The 22,754-nt window shown below is 41.9% G+C and overlaps 1 protein-coding gene across 4 annotated transcripts in view; it reads right to left on the reverse strand.

Moving 5' to 3' along the window:
- The window catches only part of ca14 (carbonic anhydrase XIV), an 80,859-nt gene extending 60,367 nt beyond the window's left edge, over positions 1-20,492 (reverse strand). The window contains exons 1-4 of one of the 4 annotated variants that reach the window (XM_079837434.1): positions 20,061-20,386; positions 19,774-19,794; positions 17,849-18,028; positions 12,265-12,410 (exon numbers count right to left, since the gene is read on the reverse strand). In XM_079837434.1, coding sequence (XP_079693560.1) covers positions 12,265-12,410; positions 17,849-18,028; positions 19,774-19,794; positions 20,061-20,127 — 414 coding nt within the window. In that variant the 5' untranslated portion in view covers positions 20,128-20,386. Of the gene's footprint in view, positions 1-12,264; positions 12,411-17,848; positions 18,029-19,773; positions 19,795-20,060 lie in introns of all 4 variants that reach the window. The other 3 variants (XM_079837432.1, XM_079837433.1, XM_079837435.1) reach the window with 3 other exon arrangements.
- Positions 20,493-22,754: the final 2,262 nt, after the last annotated feature.

The following is a 22,754-nucleotide window of genomic DNA, read 5'->3' on the forward strand; positions in this document are numbered from 1 at the left end:
TACGGCACATGCTCTCAATGCAAAATGCTGAACAGTTAGTTCATGCGTTCATGACCTCAAGGCTAGATTATTGAAATGCTCTACTGGGCTGTTGCCCTGCTCACTTAATAAATAAACTCCAGCTGGTCCAAACGCAGCAGCTCGAGTTCTTACTAGAACCAGGAAGTATGACCATATTAGCCCAGTTCTGTCAACACTGCACTGGCTGCCTATTAAACATTGCATACATTTTAAAATCTTACTTATTACTTACAAAGCACTAAATGGTTTAGCTCCCCAATACTTGAGCGAGCTCTTAACATATTATACTCCATCACGTCTACTGCTGTCTCAAAATTCTGGCCAGTTGATAATACAGAGAATATCCAAATCAACTGCAGGCGGTCGATCCTTTTCCTATTTAGCTCCGAAACTCTGGAACAGTCTTCCTAACATTGTTCGGGAAGCAGACACACTCTGTCAGTTTAAATCTAGACTAAAAACACATCTCTTTACTGTGGCATACACATCAAACACTTTTTCAATGAAATGATTGTTAGGCTGCATTAACTAGGTCAGCCGGAACCGGGAACACTTCCCATAACACCTGATGTACTCGTTACATCATCAGAAGAATGGCATCTACGCTAATGATAGTCTCTCTGTTTTATCCCGAGGTTTACTGCAGTCAGCCGGATCCGGGCCGTATCCAGTTCAGATGGTGGACCTGCGCCCAGAGAAGACCAACACTGGACCCCGAAGTGTCTGCAGAAACCGTGATTAGATTCCCCCTGCAACTGCCTCATCGACACGGCATCTCAATAAACCCGTCTCCGGCGTGTTGACTCAGATTGTTCGAATATTACAATTAAATAATACTTAAATCGATATATCATCCTCAATAAACCCGTCTCCAGCATGTTGCCTCCGATCATTCGAATATTGCACTTTAATAATTATTTAATCAACATCATCCTCAATAAACCCGTCTCCAGCATGTTGCCCCCGGTCCCTCGAATATTCTGATATATTGATATATTGAGCTGTAAAGCTGCCAGAATAATACTAATAATACGCTGTTTGTTAATTGGCCAGAGGAGAACTGGCACCCGACTGAGCCTGGTTTCTCCCAAGGTTTATTTTTCTCCATTAGGTCACCTAATGGGTTTTGGTTTCCTTGCCACTGTTGCCTCTGGCTTGGCGTGCTCAGTTGGGGACACTACATTTTTCAACTAAACATCGAAATAAATCTAATTAATAAACTAAATTAACCATTTAAACTAAATTACAGATCGAATTATTGATCTAAATCCCACACTGTCACTGTATGATAATTGAAATGAACTGATGACATCAGCATTTTTTCCAGAATGGCTATACAGCTGAATAAAATTATGCTGCATTATTTTCCTGTTAAACACTGTAAAGCTGCTTTGAAACAATCTACATTGTTAAAAGCGCTATATAAATAAAGTTGACTTGACTTGACTTCTGTGAAGGCACAATGCTGAAAAGTACATAGAGATTTTGGAGCATAATATGCTGCCTTCAAGAAGACATCTTTTCCAGGGACGTCCATGCATATTTCAACAAGACAATGCAAAACCACATTCTGCACACATTACAAAGTCCTGGCTGCGGAGGAAGAGGGTACTGGCCTGCCTGCAGTCCCGACCTGTCTCCAATAGAGAATGTGTGGCGCATTTTGAAGCGCAAAATGCGACAACGAAGACCTGTGTATTGTTGCCCACCTTAAGACTTGTTTGCAGGAAGAATGGGACAAAATTACACCTGAAACACTTCATCACTTGGTGTCTTCAGTCCCTAAACATCTTTTAAGTGTTGTGAAAAGGAATGGCAACATTACAAAGTGGTAAATGCTTTTCTGTCCCAACTTTTTTTGAAATGTGTTGCAGGTCTGAATGACAGGAAAGGATGCATATTTACAAATGACATGAAGTTGACCAGACAAAACATGAAATATTTTGTGTTCATATTGTCTGCAATGAAATACAAGTCAAAGTAAATTTAGAAATCACTTCTTTTTTTTTTTTTTTGCATTTTCCATACTGTCCCAACTTTTTCTGATTTGGGGTTGTAATATGTATAGACCAGACATAGTCGGGCCAATTGAATATTGGGAATATTGAATGACCAGACAATTCGAGTCATGTAAGGAATGTGCTTATGACTTATACAAATACTTAACCCAGACCAAACTGTCGGGCCGTAAGGGGTTAATATGTATTGCCCCTGTAAGGCAGGGACATCCAAATTATAAAACCTGATAAAAGTGGGCTGGGAGGCCCAGCCTGCCGCCACACAGATATCATTCAGAGAAATGCAAGTAGACCAAGCCCACGACGAGGCCATGCCTCTAGTAGAATGGGCTTTGATGCCTATAGGGCAGCTGAGATCTTTGGACTCATAAGCCAGCGAGATAGCATCCACTATCCATCGTGACAAGGTCTGCTTTGTAACCGCGCACCCGCGGGTGCGGTCGCCAAAGCACACAAAGAGCTGTTCAGTTTGCCTGAAAGCAGCGAAATGCTCTATGTATATTCTCAGCGTTCTGACAGGACAGAGCAAATTAGCATCTTCCTCATTTAACGATGATGAGAGTGCTGAAAGTGAAATGACCTGTGCTCTGAACGGAGTTGAAAGCACCTTAGGTACATATCCATGTCTTTGTTTGAGGACGACTTTAGAGTCGTTTGGCCCAAATTCCAATTTCAGTGAGAGGCGCTCACTGAGAGCGCGTGCAGATCACCCACTTGCTTAACTTATGCGATCGCTAGCAGAAAAGAGGTATTGAGTAATAGGATCTTTAAGCTCACTGAATGCAGAGGCTCGAATGTTGACCCTTTCATAGCATCCAGGACCGTGGACAGGTCCCATATAGGGACTAAAGGGGGGCAAGGTCGGTGAAGCCTTCTAGCCCCTTTGAGGAAGCACACCATAAGATCGTTCTTCCCCAGTGACAATCCATTCACTTGAATGTGATACGCTGCTATAGCAGCCACATAAACTTTGAGCGTGGAGGGGGAACGACCCGCGTCCAGTAGCTCTTGTAAAAAAGTGAGCACTTCTGACACTTCACAATTATGTGGGGTCAGGCTTTGTGCTTTACACCAGTCCGAAAAGACTGACCATTTGCCTGAATAGAGCCACCTGGTCGCGTGGGCTCTAGCTTCAGAAATAGTGTTTAATACACTTTCAGAGAGGTTCTCATGTACCCGTTGATGGGCCAGACATGAAGCGCCCATAGATCGGAATGGGGATGCCAGATCTGCCGTTTCGCCTGCATGAGGAGGTCTCTCCTCAGCGGAATTGGCCACGGGGCTGTATCTAACATCCAACTTAGCAGTGAGAACCATGGTTGATTTCTCCAGGCGGGGCTATTAAAAGCACAGCGCATTTGCCCTCCCTGATCCTCTCTATGACCTGAGGTAACATTGAGATTGGGGGAAAAGCATAAAGAGGAAGGTTGGGCCATTCGTGTGCCAACGCGTCCTTGTGCTTGAAGAAATATATTAGGCATTAAGTATTGTCTTGTGAGACGAAAAGATTCACTTTTGCCTCTCCAAACATGCCCCAAATTGTCTGAATCATTTGTGGGTGAAGAGACCACTCTGCTGGGGACACTTTGCCCCTGGACAGCATGTCCGGACCCAAATTCAGAATTCCTGGCACATGAGTCGCTCTCAGCGAGCGCAGGTTGTGCTCTGCCCATATTAGGACTCTTTCCGCCATTGTGTGTAGACCAATAGATCTTAGACCGCCCTGGCGATTTATATAGGCTACCACTGACCTGCTGTCTGTTCGGATCAGGACATGGTGGTGCTTTATGTACAGAAGGAAAGCTTTTAGCGATAGCGTGACCGCTTTCATCTCTAGACAGTTTATGTGAAGGCTCTTTTCCGAGTCTGACCAGAGACCGGAGACTGGCCTGCCCTTGTGAAGGGCTCCCCAACCTAGGTTGGATGCCTCTGTCGAGATAACTTTCCACTTCGTAACAATGCCCAAACTCACGCCCATCTGATACCAGATGGAATTTTTCCAAGGAGCCAGAGCCAACATACAGCTGTGGTCTACCTTGATTTGTAACCAGCCTGCGGCGATTCAGCCAGCGCTGTAGAGGGCGCATGTGTAACAGACCTAGGGCCCTATCTTGCACCCAGCGCAATTGACTTTGTACACCGACGCATGTGTCATTCCTATTTTGCACCCGCGCAAAGCGCGCTTTTCCCTCCACAGAAGCACGTCGCTAAACTAGTGAATGAACTTGCGCTACCTGGGCGGTTCAGCGCAAAAAAGGAGGCGTGTTCCGGCGCAAACAATCCCTGGTGCTATTTTGCTGTTCCATTAAACAATTGCGCCACTGACCAGAAAAAACCTAGTCTAAAGTCAGTGGCGCGTTGCGTGTTGTTCATTATGCTATTTTAAGGGCGCATGCTTGACCATAATGTATAGCGTGCACAACGCGCATACACTTTGCTCATGTAATCTACACAGATGCAACAGTTATTTTTGCAAATCATAAATTGTTACACTAAAAAAATATTAACACATGAGATGACGGAAATCATTGTGGTGTGCCACGAAGATGTGAAAAAATAGGCATAAATCTAGCTTACAAATGATTCAGGCTAGTTGTAATAATTAAGGATAAGACCTGTTTGCCCAATAGTGGCAAGACATATATGTAGCCTATATAAGGACATCTGACAAATTGGTTTGTCCGTCAAGAACCAGGAAAAAAAATCGACTGAAAAACTGAAAAAACTGAAAGACTGAAAAAAAAAGACCATAATGTACAACATTACAACTTCACTTCTCTGTCTTTCACTGCTCTTACAAGAACATCAGTCTCCTCGGCTGTGAACCGCTCCTGGCGTGCGCCTGGTAAATACGCCATAATAATAGCAATCCATAATGGAACTTGCGCACCTGCTTTTAAAGGGAATGTTGGATGACGCTCGGATTGGTTTATTCACGTTACGCCCAAACCACACCTATGAATAATGAAGCTACTTCAGACCAACCCATTTTAGATTTGCGCCGGGCGCAAGAGCCATTTATCCTGCCGGGAAAATAGCAACAGCGCCGAGACCCGCCCACAAAGTTACTTGCGCTTCGTGCTTTGACACTTGCGTTTCAGATCGTTAAAATAGGGCCCCTAGTCTGAGGACTGGCGCCGCCGAGGTCATGAGACCCAACATCCTCTGAAAGTGTTTGAGAGGAGTGTATGCACCGGACCTGAGGGAAACCTCTCGGTTCCGAACAGAGAGCGCGCGCTGTGACGTTAGTCGCACGTTCATCTGTAGTGAGTCTAACACCGTTCCCAGAAACTAAACGTTTTGTGTGGGAGACAACGAGCTCTTTGTCACATTGATTCTGAGGCCCAAGCATTTCAAATGGTTGAGAAGCCAAGATCTGTGGTTTAATAACTGTATCTCTGACTGAGCTATTATGAGCCAGTCGTCGAGATAGTTGAGAATTCTCATTCCCCGAAGCCTCAGCGGGGTTGGCGCCGTTTCTATGCACTTCGTAAACGTGCGGGGAGCCAGAGATAGACCAAAGAGTTGCACCCTGTATTGGTAAACTTTCCCCTCGAAGGCGAATCTCAAGAATGGCCTGTGATGAGGGGCTATTTGTATGTGGAAATAGGCATCCTCTAGATCTACAGTGAAATACCAATCTCCCGAGGATTTGTTTCATTTTCAACATTTTGAACGGGCGCTTCATAAGGGCCTTTTTCAGATGTCTGAGATCTGGAATGGGCCTGAGACCGCCGTCCTTTTTTGGTACAAGGAAGTAACGACTGTAAAAACCTGACTCGCTCTTTGAGGGGTGTTCGGCTTCCACCGCCCCTTTCATTAACAGTTTTGATACTTTTACCGGCGCGAAAGCGCGGTGGTCTGTGAGCAAACTGTGGCGAGTAACCTTGTTCTATTATGTTCAACACCCATTTTGAAATGCCGTGAATGGCCTGCCAGGCCTCGGCCTTTCGAAGCCAGGGGCTGAATTAATTTGTGGGGCAAGTCGCTGAGTAACAGGGAATCGGTGGCCCGATTAATATTGTGTTAAAGTGGCGCTCATCAGAGCGCGTTTGTTCACGGGCTCTCTGACTGGGAGAGAAATGTTTCCCGCCGCCTGAGTGCAGGGGGCTGGGGAACTTTGGGGGGTGATTGAGTGTAGGGGTACATGCTTTAATGCTGGCACACTGCCTACAGAGAAAAAACCCTTTTTGTGATTCATATGGGTCGCCGTGAAAGCGGCGTTTGTGTACAGGAGAGCGCGTTTGTTTGCGGGCTCGTTGGCTGTGTATATAATGTGCCCAGCCACCTGGTTGAAGGGAGATGGGGAACGTTTTGGAAGAGAGCGAGGTGGTAAACCGGCCGAAGCGGGTATTATCCACCTTCTCTTTGTGCCTCTGGCAAGGACGGCTTCGGCAGCTCAGGTTTCGACACATTGCTGGGTCGGGGACCCTCGATGCTCCGGCGGTCTGCTGCGGCTCGTAGAGCGGGAACGCTGTCCGGGCTTAGAAGCCGTGCGAGGCTGGTGAGCTGGTGGCGCCGCCTTGGTGGTCGTGACGGCTAGCAGAGGAGCTGGAACGCTTGGGCAGGAAATGTCTCATTGCCTGTGAGGCCTTTTGCGCCTCGGTGAAGCGTTCTGTGAACCCAACCACAGAGGGACCGAATAATCCTGGAGGCGACATGGGCGTGTCCAGGAAAGTGGTCTTGTCCGAGTCTTTCATCTCGGTTAGGTTGAGCCACAAATGGCGCTCCAACACCGTCATGCTGGCCATGCATCTGCCGATCGCCTGAGCGTTGGCCTTGGTCGCGCGCAGGGCCAAGTCAGTGGCGCCGCGCAGGTCCTTCAGGGCTTCGGTATCAGGCGCATAAGCTCAGTGTCAACTGAGGTTTTTCCGCTCATGGCAGTCTGCGTCGAAGTAGCGTGCTCCGAGACGATGTCCGACCACCCGCATTCAGATGCAGCAAGCAAAAGGCTGTCATCCTCCTCCTCTTCCGGTCCGCCGAAGAGGGGAGCTGTGCTGTTCCTCGGCGAACATGAGAGGCGATGGCGAGGCACGTGGGGAAATGACCGGCGTGTGCTCGTCAGAGCGCTCCGGGGGCCTCTGGTCGCAGCGTTTCTTCTTACCCGGCTCGAGAGGCTGAGAGCAAGGGACGGGATTCGGATCGAAACTGGCGAGCCAAGCCCGAAGGGTCTGCAGCGCCAGTTCGTCGCACTCCAGGCAGCCGCCCTGGTTGAGTGCGGCCTGCGCGTGGGCTCGTCTGAGACATGACACGCAGATGATATGCCGATCCTCATCCGGAAGAAAGCCTCTACACGAGGCACAGGAGGAAGGAGACATTTGCAACAACATCTCGGCTCTTTTAGTGAGTGTGTAGCAACGGCAAACACACGGATTGGTATATAAATGATATGTACCGGATGGCGCAGCTGGAAGACAGGCTGAAGGCGGAGAATCCGACGTCCTCAGACTGCAGAGTTCCGCTGGGTGCGTGTCGACGGCAGGCTTCAATCCAGAGCTCAGCGAGGTGAGTCGCTGAAGAAGAAATAATCTGACGAACCTGGCGAGACAGGGTCTTTTATACCCTTGGCTATGGCAATTCTGCTGCCCCTTGTGGTGGGAATATAAGAGGGACCTGATTGGTCCTTCCCGCCCAGCGGGCTCGCCATAGGTTCCTGCAGTTGCAGCGGCACAGCCAATCAGCACGCAGCTGCTTCCTGCTGAGAACTGTGCAGCTGCACTGCGTTTTACATGGTATTTTTAGGATAAAAATTTGCTTCAAAATCTTGAGGAAAGGAAATTCCCCTAGCGTTTAGCTAAACGCAATACGAGAGTATTCTCGAAAGGGAACCGGTACTAGCTGCTAATCCATATCCCAGAAAAGCTACAAGGATAAATTAAAGTAATAAAAATCCTGCTATACAGCTATATTGTTGTGTTAGAATGTTTAAGTGTGTGTAGCATGATGTACACTAGAGGCCTTTTAAATACATAAAGAATTAACATTTTAGCTTTTAATACTGGTACACAACTGCTGGTATACTAAGCATTGTTTATTTTATGAATTATCGTAACTAAAATGTTAGTAAATCAGTATGATCCAAAACACGTTTTGTTTGTTCATTGTATTTTGACAAAACAAGTACATGTGAAGCCATGGTAAATCCCAGGCTCATTGACCTAGGAGCTTTTTATCTTCTACAAATAGCCCAGAATTGAACTACCTATCTTGTAAAAATGGTTATGATTCCTTTTAATCTAATTATTATATATTTGTTTTTTATATGATGGGTTGATCACATAATGAAAAGGATGTTAAACATCACAGCTGCTATTATTTCAGTTTCACACTGGAAATGAACAGTAAACTTGATTACATTAATTTATGATTATATATACTATCTACTCCAGAAATTGTGAGAGTAGTGAGGTAAATAGGTTTCTGGGCACTTTGTACAGTTTATTACGGTGGCCCAGTAGTGCACAACACAACGAAATTTAAAAAGCATACATAAGTTCACAACACAACGAAATAAATCCACAACACAACGGAATGAAACCACAACACAACGAAATCAAGACACAACACAACGAAGTCAAGCCGCAACACAAAGAAAAATCCACAACACAACGAAATCAAGCCACAACACAACGAAAAATCCACAACACAACGAAAAGTCCACAACACAACGAAATAGCCACAACACAACGGAAATGCTCCCGACCACTAGGGGACTCTCGGAGTGCGCTAAAGTTAGTTTTCCTTGCATTGTTCTATATAGATTCGCCAATCTTACAAATATTTAAAAACTACGATCAGTTTTAAGTGTGCAGTTGTATATCGACATGAAATATCAATTAAAAATCACTTACGTGCATAATAGCTGCATATTTATACTCGAGAACGCTTTGACCCGCTGCCTCGGCGCTAAGGGAGCGTCTGCCAATTCCACCAAGTTGAAATAATTTGTATGAATTAAATTAACTTTTTTTTTTTTAATTTTCAAATTCCAATGTTGTGTTGTGCATTATTAAGTCAATTTTACCAATACAATCAAGCTGTGGAATTTTAACATGTCTGTTTTTAAATGTTAAAAGTAATTTTAATTCATATTAATTATACATTTCAACCAATTGGTGGAATTGGCAGACGTTCCCTTAGCGCCGTGGTATTGGGTCAAAGCATTCTCGAGCATAAATATGCAGCTATAATGCATGTAGGTGATGTGATTTAAAATTAATATTTCATATAGATAAACAATGGTTAGCCTACATACTGTTAAAACTAATTGTGGTATTGATTTCTTTGTAAGATTGCCAACTCTATAGAACAGTGGCAACTTTACAGCGATCCGAGTGCCCCCGAGTGGTTGGGAGCATTTCCGTTGTGTTGTGGCTATTTCGTTGTGTTGTGGATTTTTCGTTGTGTTGTGGCTTGATTTCGTTGTGTTGTGGATTTTTCTTTGTGTTGTGGCTTGATTTCGTTATGGTTTCATTCCGTTGTGTTGTGGATTTATTTTGTTGTGTTGTGAACTTATGTATGCTTTTTAAATTTCGTTGTGTTGTGCACTACTGGGCCACCGTAGTTTATTACATTGAGCCCCCTTGAAATTGCTTTTTGGGGCGATCGTTGTGGGGCCCCTGTACTCAGTCCCACCTTTCCCCCTACTACTTATCCCCCCCCCCCCCCCCCCCCTAGCTGTATGCTATTCTGAGCATACAGTCTAATTAAAAACATGAGTAATCTACTAATCAGAACAAATCTTGTGCAATGCAGCATTCAGTGTAGTGACCTCTCCACTCAAAAATTAATGCATAAACATAACATTTATGTAATTGATTTGCATATAAATTTTCCATGCATTTGGATTACATAATTTTTACATAAACAAGTTAATAAACTTAAACCCCACAATAGCTGCAAGAATCTCCAGCTGTCTGGCTGACATCTCTGCATGGATGAGAAACATCACCTGCAGCTCAACCTGGCAAAGACAAAGTTTCTCGTCTTCCCCATCATTCCCACTATACAACATGACTTCACCATCCAGTTAGGTACATCCTTGGTTTCCCCATCAAAGTCAGTCAGAAATCTTGGAGTAACATTTGATGACCAGTTGTCATTCAAATAACACATTTCTAAGACAGCTCGCTCATGCAGGTTTGCGCTCCACAACATCAGAAGGTTTAGACTAGAGGGCTGCATTGGCATTGAGTCCCACCGGGTCCCGCGGGACCCAACGTAAATCTCGCGGGAGCGGGCGGTTTGAATTTTGCTGCGGGCGGGAATGGGCGGCTAAAAAAAACACTGCGGGAATCGGCGGGATAGGGAGGTTGCCTAACGACATGATGGAGAAGATGTCAATAGATGATGTAGAAAAGAACCTCAAACGAGGTATTTACAGCACAAAAGCTAAGCAAGGAAAGTCTGACATTTGGAGAAGTTTCTCAATTGTTTTGGTAGGCAAAGTCATGCGGTATAACGTTATATGTATCCACATATTGCGCAGCTGGCAAATACATAGATACTTGATCATACCTCACCAAAAACGCTCAGCACTCCCTGCAGGTCAAGTTGACTGTTTGGTGTTTTTGACAAACAATACATAGAAGTTTAGTGAGTGGAAATGGATTGTTTCTAAATGTCCGTTTGCTATTTTGTGTTCACATTACGTTCTGTTGAAGCATGTTTTCTCAGGTTTCTTTTCAGTCGGTCACGTTCGACGGAATTGGGATCTGTTTTTTGTTTCTCAATCTGGTTTTCTGTTTTGCAAAGCAGTCTATTTTTATGTGCAAAGTTTTTGATAAAAACGAAATTATATTTGAATGTATTTGTCTTTTTTTTCTTTTTACATGCAGGCCAGGGAAACGAAACAAACAACCCCATGAATCTCTTTAATAATATCAATACAAATACATGTTTTTTTTCCCCTGCGGGACGGGAGAAGACACAAAATCAATGCATCTCTATTATTGTGCGGGAATAAATTCTCTGAGTTTTGCGGGTGCGGGCGGGAGTGGACATACATATTGCGGGAGCGGGCGGGAGTGTAACACATACGTTGCGGGAGCGGGCGATAATGGTCAGAAATTCGGTGGGTGCGGGCGGGAGCGGGATGAAGAAAACAGTCCCGCGCAGGGCTCTAGTTTAGACTGTTCCTAACAGAGCACGCAACACAGCTTCTTGTACAGGCCCTGGTTATTTCTAGACTTGACTACTGCAATGCGCTTCTGGCTGGACTCCCCTCTTGTGCGATCCAAACACTTTGAATGATCCAGAATGCAGCAGCACGTCTTGTCTTCAACGAGCCCAAAAGGACCCACGTCACACCTCTCTTCATCTCTCTGCACTGGCTACCACTCGCATCAAGTTTAAAGCGCTGACGCTTGCCTACAGAGCCACCCCGCACTCAACTCCTGAATACTTTGACTCAATTCTACAAATCCACACCCCCACCTTGTCATAACAAATGTGCTTTATAAACACACAATTAAAGGAACCAGAGAAAAACTAAAAAGTTAAAGAGTCATGGGTTTGCCAACTAAAGCAAACACTCATCTCCAGCATGGTGACTTCAAATTAAACTATTATTTTCATTAAAACAGAAATTACAGAAATATAGTCAGTCTGGTTAGTAATGCGTGAAGCTGGTAATGCTGTTCGTGAAGTTGTTTAATCCTCATCTGCTGAGATCTTCAGAGATTTAATGTCTTCTTTTATCTTCAGTTGATTTTATATAAGGCTGTGGCTGAAGTCAGTTGTAGTTTGTGTTTCTCTTTCCTTCTGTGATTCTGCTCATTATTAGCAGGTGTTCATCATTAATGATCAATCATCACTCAATTGTCTAATTAACTTTAACACTGCTTCAATGGTACTTTAACCCAGTAGTGAGCACACACATGAACACTAGGAAGTGTTAATTTAACATGGGTGTTTTTCTGTGCACTTTTATATAAATCTTAACTGTTTTATTTACGTAAAACTGGCATATATGAATCACATTCAGTTTATCAATACAATTACATAAATCTTACCTGTTACATTTATGTATGACTTTCATATATGAATCACATTAAGTTTATTAATTTGTTTATGTTAAAATTATGTAATCCAAATGCATGGAAAATGTATATGTAATTCAAATACATAAATCTTATGTTTAGACAAGAATTTTTTTTTTTGAGTGTGTCTGGAGATATTTTTAAGCTGTATTTAAAAATATTTACACTAATATACAAGCACACACCTCTGCGGAAGTGCTCTGTCCATTAATGGTGTGTTCACTTCCTGTAGCGACACCCACTCCATTACCCCAGTGCAGGTGCAGCTGTACAGCACTGTAATGCCATGGCAACCCAGCCAAGCCCATCCAATGTGGCAATGTCATCTGCACTGTGAGAAAACAAGAGGAAGGTTGAAGTAAAGAAGAGGGTCATGTTAAACCGCATTTGGTCAGACTCTATATTAGGTGTACTTACAGTGTTGGGGAAAGCTACTTTTAAAAGTCATGCATTACAATATTGCGTTAATCCCTAAACAAGTAACTAATTGCATTACTTAGTTACTTTTTATGGAAAGTAATGTGTTATGTTACTTTTGCTTTACTTTTTATCATCTAAGCTGGGCTTGCTTGTTTGTTTTTTAATAACAAAAAAGTACAAATGTGGCAAATGTAAAGGCCCTTTCACACCAAAAGTAAAATGAATAAACCTCAGGCTGAAGGAAATACAGATTCACACCTGTAGAGTAGAGGGCACAGCTCAAACAAACCTTTCAGCTCTGCTGCAGAAGAAAGTTCAACATTTACTTTAGCATTAAAAAAAAAAACAAATTTGTTTATCTAAAGTCATTTTTCCTTATTAGTATGGTTGAATTGTATCATCAAAGGTCAGCTGCAAAGACATTGATTAATAATTGTTAGTGATATTAAATACATAAAGAATATTAATGTAATTTAACATATTTAAATATTGCAAGGTTGCATAATATTCTGAGTTTGCATTTTACTTGCATTTTACTTTTTGTGCAGGTGAGATGAGTAAATGCCTGCTCACAGAGCTACAATAACCATCATGTTTACACAGCGCACACAACAACTCTGCACATTACTCATGATTCTCTCAACATGGGGACAGGAGAGCTGTCAGTCAATACATGGGAAAACAACGTAACTTGCGCTACTTATTTGAAAAAGTAACAGATATTTTGTTGTAAATTTAAAAGTAATGCACTACTTTACTAGTTACTTGAAAAAAAGCAATCTGCTTACGTAACTTGCATTACGTGTAATGCGTTAACCCATCACTGTTACTTGCATAAAAAAAAATTGAGTACAATGTGCTTACTGTATTGTGTTCATGTTTTATTGAAAAATATTTGCTATTAAGGTAGGATATGGGGGGTAAGTTTAGGGACAGGATTGGTGAAATGGTTGGATTTAAAGGGGTCATCAAATACCCATTTTCCATAAGTGGGTATGAATCTTTAGGGTCTTCATTTAAAGTCTGTAACATACTTTGGTTAAAATTCCTCAATGTTTGTGTAAAACTACACCCTTTTTACCTCCTCATGCTGCGTTCACACCAAACGCGAATAGAGTGCCAAAATCGCGTCTACCGCATCTAGTTTGATGCTTGAACATTTTGAATCCATTGAGTTGTATAAATTGAGCGTTTGAAGCTAAATAGATGTGCGTTCAAGGCGCTCCAGGAAAAATGTCATAAAACACCACTCTGCCTCTTTTAATTTTCATTAAAAATATATATTAAACAATAATAGCCACACAAATGTCATCCAGGCAACGCACTACATTATCTTCACTGCAAGTATATTTAAATATCCTTAACAAATAAAGTTATGAAACTTCTCTTTGCCCTCAGTCAAAATTATTTGGCAGACAACAAATTATAGATTCATTACACCAAAGATTGCCTGTTAGATCCACACAAGCAGTGGCGGTTCTAGGGGGGAGGCCAGGGGGGCCAGTGCCCCCGTGTCAACAAGCTTGCCCCCCCTCTGGTCCCCCTAAATTTGGAATCATATCGCACCAAACAATTTTCTGAAACTGGTTGCAATGTGCAGTTTTTGCTGTGGCGGTATGTGATGAAAAGAGTGCTTTATTGTGTCATAACCAATAACCAATGCAGAGAAGCAATGAGGAGGCTGTAGATTAGAAGTAGTCTGTTTATGAATGATTTGTCACTCAGTCTGCATTCGCTCAAATAGTTGTAAAACGCGGGCTATAATGGCTGCTACGCACTTGATTATAGATAAAATAAGCTCTCTTTATACACGTTGTGTTGTGTGTAACTTCACCCATATGCAGCAGTGATATACTGTAGATTAATTTTACTGACTTGACGACTTTGAATTCCATTCAGTCATTTCGTTCATTTAAACATACTGGTAGTTAAAATATATTTTTTCAATGGCTAATTTCTCCGAACACGTCCACATATGTAATCTTTGATCATATTACGAATTAGGAAGATGCAGCCAAAGATAAATTATGACCAATGCAATAAAGAACCGTTCATGTCCGTTCATGAGATAGGCATACCCGAGAAAAGATACAGAAAATAATATAATTTTAGTCTTGTTCACATTTAGCGAGAAATATTATTTTATCTAATTGTCCAGTTTTGCTTATAGAGTATTAGATGTTTGTTTTTATGCCTATGCTAACTTTGCGAAGAGTCTGCTAATAGAGAGCAGGTAGGCTACAAAACACTAAACCATAAATGGTTTAATTTTACTTTTATAAATTGAGCATGCATGATCATATTACAGATACATTACTTTTCAAATAAATAAATTAACTTGAAATTATTTTACTTCACGTGTAGAGACTGCAGAGTGATACAGTAGGCTACATGGTCAAATAAAAAATACTTTCAATAATCCAGAAAATAAGTTAAAGGGTTAGTTCCCCCAAAAAGAAAATAAAAACACCTAATGTAACTCACCCTCGTGTTGTTCCAAAAACCTGTATTAGTTAGAATGTCTTTAACCAAACCATTTCAGTGCTTCTTAGTTAGAATGTCCATAAAATTCAAGATATGCGGCAAAAATGCCCCTGTTTGAGTTTTAGTCTCAGAGTGTTTTTACTCTGTGCTGTCACATGCCTTTCCTGTCTCGTGTAGCACGTGGTGTTCTGTTATTTTGGGCTATGTGCTCCTGTCTCTGTCTGGATCCCACCCCCCTTATTATCTCATTATTGGTTTCATTTGCCCCACCTGTTGTTCCCTCATTACCTGCCTGATTTGTCCCCTTTATAAGTTCCTTTGTGTTTTCAATCTTTGTCGGATCTTCAGGTCTTCAACCTCTGCCTAGATATGCCTCTCAGTCCTAAGGAGATGGGGACTCCTGATTTCTGGGAGTTTGTGGACCGGCTGGACTCCAGTCCTCCTAGGACCATGGTCCTGAAAACTCCGTTGGTCCCTGTTCCGGTGGTCCTAGTTCCGGTGGACCAAGCTCCGGTGGTCTCAAAGCGGAGGAGGAGAAGGAAGGCGCCATCCGTCCCAGCTCTGGTGGCCCCTGTTCCGGTGGTCCCAGTTCTGGTGGATTCTGTTCCGGTGGTCTGTGTTCCGGTGGATCCTGTTCCGGTGGACCCAGTTCCAGTGTTCCAGTGGTCTCAGTTTCGGTGGTCTCGGTTTCGGTGGTCTTGGTTTCGGTGGTCCCGGTACTGGGGGTTCATGCTCTGCCCGCACCACCCAGGCGCCCCGCTCTGCCCGCGCCGACCCGGCGCCCCGCTCTGCCCGAGCCACCCAGGCGCCACGCTCTGCCCGAGCCGCCCAGGTGCCCTGCTCTGCCTGCGCTGCCGAGGTGTCCTGCTCTGCCTGCGCCGCCCTGGCACCCTGAACTCTGCGGCCCGCCCTGGCCACCTGTCCGGGGTTTGTCCCTCCCATCCCGTCCCGCCCTGGTTTGTCCCTCCCATCCCGTCCCGCCCTGGTTTGTCCGTCCCATCCCGTCCCGCCCTGGTTTGTCCGTCCCATCCCGTCCCGCCCTGGTTTGTCCGTCCCGTCCCGCCCTGTTTTGTCCCGCCCTACCCTGGTCTGTCCCTCCCGTCCCGCCCTGGTCTGTCCCTCCCGTCCCTAGAGGAGTATCTGGTAGCGTCCTTAATGAGGGGGTAATGTCACATGCCTGTCCTGTCTCGTGTAGCACATGTGGTGTTCTGTTATTTTGGGCTATGTGCTCCTGTCTCTGTCTGGATCCCACCCCCCTTGTTATCTCATTATGCTATAACATGAGTAACGATTGCAATATCACACAAGTTCTGTTTTCAACCCAGAATAGCATGAGTGCAAATGCGATACTGATCTTATACAACAGTTAAGTTAATAATAACAAATAAGTTAATATTGTGTTCAACATAAGAAAGGCTGCTCTCGCCGGGGTTAATGAGCGCTGAGCGCCGCTGATCGCCTGGATCTCACAACTCCAAAAACACAAGATTATTTTTTTTAAATAGGCGCTCTTTTCATAAATAAACCACAGGTTTGAGCTTTAAACAACTACATTCTCACCTGAAAAAGTCTTAACCTTATTTTGTGACACAATAGTAGTATTTTTAAATTATGCAGGGTTTCTCATCACGTCACTTTACCACGTGACAGCAGCAAGCAGGCTCCTGATTGGTTAACACGGCGCGTATTGATGCCAAAGTTCAAATTTTTCAACTTGGGCGTCAGACGCGAATTCGCTTCAAACGCGTGAATGCACAAAAAGCACGTTCGCGCAAGGCGCTCAATTCGCGTCAAATTGAGGCGCGAATGAGGTAGAATCGTGTCCAACGCGTCTACCGCGCCGCAGGACCTCCAGACGCGTGTCTACGCGCCTTTCTATTGACTTAACGTTGAAATCATTCGCTCCTGACACTCTATTCGCGTTTGGTGTGAACGCAGCATCAAAATCAGCTCGCTGCACAGCAACCCGTTTCGGTGCATCTCTTTAATTGATAATGAGCTACTGCTCACCCCACTACTCTCTTCCGTGGGGCGTGTAGACACATGAAATATGCTAATATGGGACAGTCTTTCAGCGGTCGTGGGCGGAGCATGAGCAATATGACATCATATTGTTGCACCCAAAAGTAACAGTTTAGCCACTCTTGAAATGTATGAATGTCATTGCAATATGCAAAGGCATTTATTCAATTTTAAGAGTACGTTTTTTTTAATTATTTTTTTTAAGTACACTGATAACAATTATTTTGTGCACTGTAAAAAAAAAAATCAGGTCTCCAATTGAAAATTTTCTAAATCTAAATTTTTTAGTTGGCCAAATTGAATTTCTGTTAATTAAATTGCATCAATTCACAGAAATTCAATTTGGCCAACTGAAAAATTTAGATTTGATCGGTCACTAGAAAATTTTCAATTGGAGACCTGATTTATTTTTACAGTGTGATGACGTAAATGCTACAGAAAAAACAATTACTTACTTTCCTTGTTAATTTTACTTAACATAGTAAAGAAGAGTTTACTTAATTCCATATGTGAAATTTACTTTAAAAAATATGCGTGCAAAAATGTGCCAAAGAAAAATTAAGTCATTCTTACTTATTTTTTTCAGTGTATCAATGTAAATAAAAATACAAAATTTCTAAATGTATTTTAATTGGAATATAGTTTGATTTGCTATAAGAAATAAACATATTAAGAAATGATAAACATTACTACCATCATGATCTAAAGCTGCTTGAAACGTGTTTGTTTTGTGAAAAGCACTATAGTAGTAGTATAGTTGATTTGACCTGACATAAATAATCACCAAACGAGGAGTAGCTTAAGTATGTGACCATTTTGGATGGGTGAAAAATATCAATTTACCTGTATGGCCATTATTGGAGAGGGAGAATGGCCTTTTACCCGGCTGGTTGTATCCCAGGGGCTGCACGGGAATTAGCGTTGGGTCATGTAGTGTTTGTGATGTGTCCACGTTTATGGGTGACTGACTAGAACCACCACAGTCAGGAAAATACTCAGCCCATTCTGCTTGTCCCACAGCACCTAACACAACCAGAAAAGGGTACCACAGTGAGGTGAATGTTGGTGTGGGAATCAGTCAATGAAAATGTTTGTGGAATTATAAATTACATAAATACCAGTTAAAAATAATGTGTGAGTGTTTACATCATGTTCTGCAAGCTCATAGTTAAGTATTAGCTAAGTGTTAAGTCATGCAAAGTTAATGCGGAAACACGTGGTTACAAACCCAGAGTACACACACGTTTTTAAGTGATAAAACATTCTGTAGTGAAATTAGATATTGAAAGAGAAAGGGGGGACAGAGCAACAAAAAGAAAAGAAAGAAAAGGCAGAAAAAAAGTTGTTTTATTGTACAACAAAAGAAAACTTTGCATATGCGTCTGGGTGTTTCAGCTTGGTGCCAAGTCAGTTCTGTGTACACAGGGATTAGAGGCCCACTCAGTCTCGCTGTTCACCACAAATATCCCCCCAAACCCCTGTTCAACTCCAAAATATGGGGAGGGGGAGGCAAAGTTGCTCTCATTGATCTGTGGTTGCCAAGGAGATCTCTATGACAACTGCAAGACACATATTCCATGCCTCTGTCAGTTTACCTCTTGCGAGCTGCCCCAAACATGGACAGGGAACAAAGCATCACTCAACAAAGTAACTACTTTATTCAGAAATAATGAGCTGCATCACAACAATGGCACACACATGAAAATGTGCCCTGGAATGTGCGTGTAGTTTGTCGCGTGAAGCACATTTTGCCAACCCCAAATCCCCTAATTTCTCTCAGTAATTTACTGTAAATATAAAAGCAGAATACAATTTTTTATTATATCTGCATAAATTAAATGCATTACACCAAATTCAACCATGACTTATAAATACTTAATGAGAATTTGCATATTAGACTTAATTGTCATAAAAATAAATTTGTCATCACCATCTATACAGTAGTAAAATATAGGCTTAATTTTAATTAAGCAAAATATAATTTATTTTATTTATTTATTTAATTTAGACAAATTGTTGACGGGTTGCATGAGATTCACCTGAATAGTATTTTGCATTTCAGCACACTGTTATTCTTTTAAATTTGCTGGGCCTGTTGTGTATTTAGTGCTTCATTAGCACTGATTACGTAACAAGTTTAGCTCATACAATGCAAAATATGGCTTATCCAAAAGCCTTATTATGACAAGAATGTCACAAGATTACAATGGGTTGTCCCAAAATGGCATTCCTGTTCAAGCAGAGCAGTCTCCTATTCTTTATCATGCCATTCTTTCGCATCAAATTAAGCTATATGCAACCTCTTGCACCTGTCTCTCTCTCTCTCTCTCTCTCTCTCTCTCTCTCTCTCTCTCTCTCTCTCTCTCTCTCTCTCTCTCTCTCTCTCTCTCTCTCTCTCTCTCTCTCTCTCTCTCTCTCTCTCTCTCTCTCTCTCTCTCTCTCTCTCTCTCTCTCTCTCTCTCTCTATCTATCTCTCTCTCTCTCTCTCTCTCTATCTCTCTCTATCTCTCTCTCTCTCTCTCTCTCTCTCTCTCTCTCTCTCTCTCTCTCTCTCTCTCTCTCTCTCTCTCTCTCTCTCTCTTGGGAAAGGTTAAGCTTGCTGAAAATATGGAAAGATTCTTTTCCAGAAAAACAAAAGGCTTTTTCACAGGAGCTCTGAGCCAAAGTAATTCATAAGTATTTTTCATTATTCATATATGTTATCTATGATATCCTAATCATCTGTCACAAAATCACGGAGAACGAGAGGGAAAAAAGAACTGTATTACCTGCATATGTCCATTCTGTTGCTAAAAAAAGATGAAGAATATAGAAAGGTTTCGTACAGTAAAGAGATTCGTTTTGTATTTTATGGAGCACTTCTTAATTTTTTTACTCAAACATTAGTGTCTGACACATCAGAGCAGTTTAATTATTCCACAATTAAATGTTACTAAAGCGTCAAAGAAAAAAAACTATATTTCGTGTAATTTGCTCTCTTTTCATCTGTATTTAGCAATGATCATTGTTACAAAAGGATCTCGTATTAATAATACATAAATGATCAAAGTCTTACCAGTTCCTGAGCACTCCACACACTTCAAAAGGAGAGAAATAGACACTGTTATCCAGGCAGGGTCCATGCTTTCACTCTCTTGTCCACGGGCTGCACACACTCACACAATGAGAAATCTGGTATAGACACACCAGTAAAAATGTAGAAATCCAAGTTTGAAAAGGTCAAAAGCAGAATGGCTTGAAACATGTATGTATCCAAAAACATTCACAAAGAAAAAGTCATTCTTGGTCCTCTTTTGTATCAAAATGATTTGGTCCAGCAAGCTGAATTGTGGAAGAGAGGGGCCATCACATGCCACAGAGAAAGATGAAGAGTTACACTGTGAAGAGAGAGAGAGAAACGTAAGGAGAAAGGGACAAATGAACGATAAAATCACTTGTTGTTGGACACTGAAAAATGTGTTGGTTGGGGGGGACTGGGGCAAAGCCTGATTGAAGGGGTACTGAGGTGAGAGAGAGAGAGAGAGAGAGAGAGAGAGAGAGAGAGAGAGAGAGAGAGAGAGAGAGAGAGAGAGAGAGAGAGAGAGAGAGAGAGAGAGAGAGAGAGAGAGAGAGAGAGAGAGAGAGAATAGAATAGAATAGAATAGAATAGAATAGAATAGAATAGAATAGAATAGAAAGTTCAGACTCCAGTTAGTTTATTTATTGTAAACTGCAATCAGTGTTTTACAAACTTTTTGGCATGCTACCAAATAGTAAAATTCACAGTGCTGTTAAAAATCTACAGTAAATAAAAATGTATGTTATATTAAAACAAGCAAACAATGACAGGATCATAAAAGATGATTCATGCAGACATTGATTGAAGCAACTGAATTGACAGAGACATGACATTTGTATATTTTTATTTCGCAAACAGAATGTCATTGAAGTAAACTGAAGTAAATTTGTGTTGAATAAAAAAAAACTATGTTTCTAGAAAGTGTCATCTGTTTCTAAAGCCCAAAGGTCATTTAACGATTTATTGCACTTCCTTATTCAAACGCTGGAGGGCAGTAAATTCATGCTAAGCAAATACACACAGTTACACCTCAAAACAGAATGTAACAACAATAATTTATAAACTTAAATGTACCGTGACTTATAAACAGTAGAAAAAGAAGCAGTAAAATAAAAAACAAAACAAACAAAACATTGAGCCAGGGGTAACATATAAAATAATAAATTAAATTCGAGAAATGTGCCTTGAGTCCTTTTTTGTAGGCTACATTATAAGAAAAGCATAAATATTATACTTTGTGCACAACGTAAGGGATTTAAAAGCTTTGACATTGCTGGAAGAAGATATAGCCTAGTACCCAAATAACATTTCAAGTCTTTGCAAAAAATAACAAAAAATAATTTAATAGACAAAAATGTACGCTCTGTGTATAAAAAAAACTTGTCTAGAGGAAATCGTTCCTCATTGATGTGTTCCTCTGTAGTGAATGGTGTAATGCATTTTAATGATGTCAATAAAATAATACATACATAAAATAATACATTCTAAAAAACCGCACAAAATACGTGATTCAACGTTTCAGTCATAATATTCCTGCCCCTTCCTCCTTTTTAAAAATTCACAGTGTAGTGATCAGTTTTAACGTGAAACCGTTGCACAATCTTACGCAACGCTCCGGACCCATAAAGGTTTCGCCATTGGTCTATCATTGGCGAGTACGGCGTGTCATAATCGTTATCATAATTTTCATTGGCCGAGTCCGTATTCAAGGCGTGGCTATGGATTTCATTCACAAATCTTCAGGCTGCTGTTCATGTGCACGTTACAGGTCCGTTTACGTGTATTCTGGAATTAGCCGAAGCAGTGACTTGCGATATTATTTAATTTATTGTACATGTCTCATCCGATATATTTTTACTACTTTGAGACCTGACGTCTTAGTTGTACTGTTTACTAATTTCACAATGGAAGAGCTCTATTTCCGATAACCGGGAGGCTGAAAACCAGGATAGGTGCAGAAAATGTATCGAGTTTGGAAAACTTGTCATAAATTGCAAAAACAGCATTGTGTTTGCTATACTGTGTGCAAATTTTAAAGTGATTTCAGTGGCTGTTGAGAGACCTGAATATAAAATGATAATTAAAATAATGTAATGAATTTAAAGGAAACTATTAAAAATAATCTAAAAAATTGTGCTTTTTTTTTCCATCGGCCTACATTGAAATCCAAAAACATCAACAACAAAAAAACCTACATCTATTGGGCAAATCTTAAACGAAAGCTTGTTCATATAAACTGTTTTTACATCTGTTGAGAATGGAGACAGTTCATGTGTGTCAGGTGATGGTCTGACATGGGTCTGTAGATTAGCTGTCTTTTCACTATTCGCTTACGTGATAGAGAATGAAGTTATGATTTTATGATTGTCTTTCGTAATATTTTGTTCCTTTCCCATCATAAGAATGCGACCTATGTGCATTACGCACACGCGCTCAGCACGACGTACTGTATCGTTTCGACATGCGTGTGTTTACACTTCGGCTCCACTGTACCCATGCCATTGCCGACACACACACGACGCGCATGGGCGGAGCTACGAGTCATTCACTGGCCAGTAGCAGAAGAGCGGAGCAATTACTGGCTCAATCGTAGACCAATCAAATTGTTACTATCTGACAGCAGCGGCCAACGAGAGTCTGTGCGTGGATGGCACTAAACTGGGCACGTGTGTCTATGCACATGTTGACACT

Source organism: Gobio gobio (assembly GCF_949357685.1).
Source record: "Gobio gobio genome assembly, chromosome: 15".
NCBI lineage: Eukaryota > Metazoa > Chordata > Actinopteri > Cypriniformes > Gobionidae > Gobio > Gobio gobio.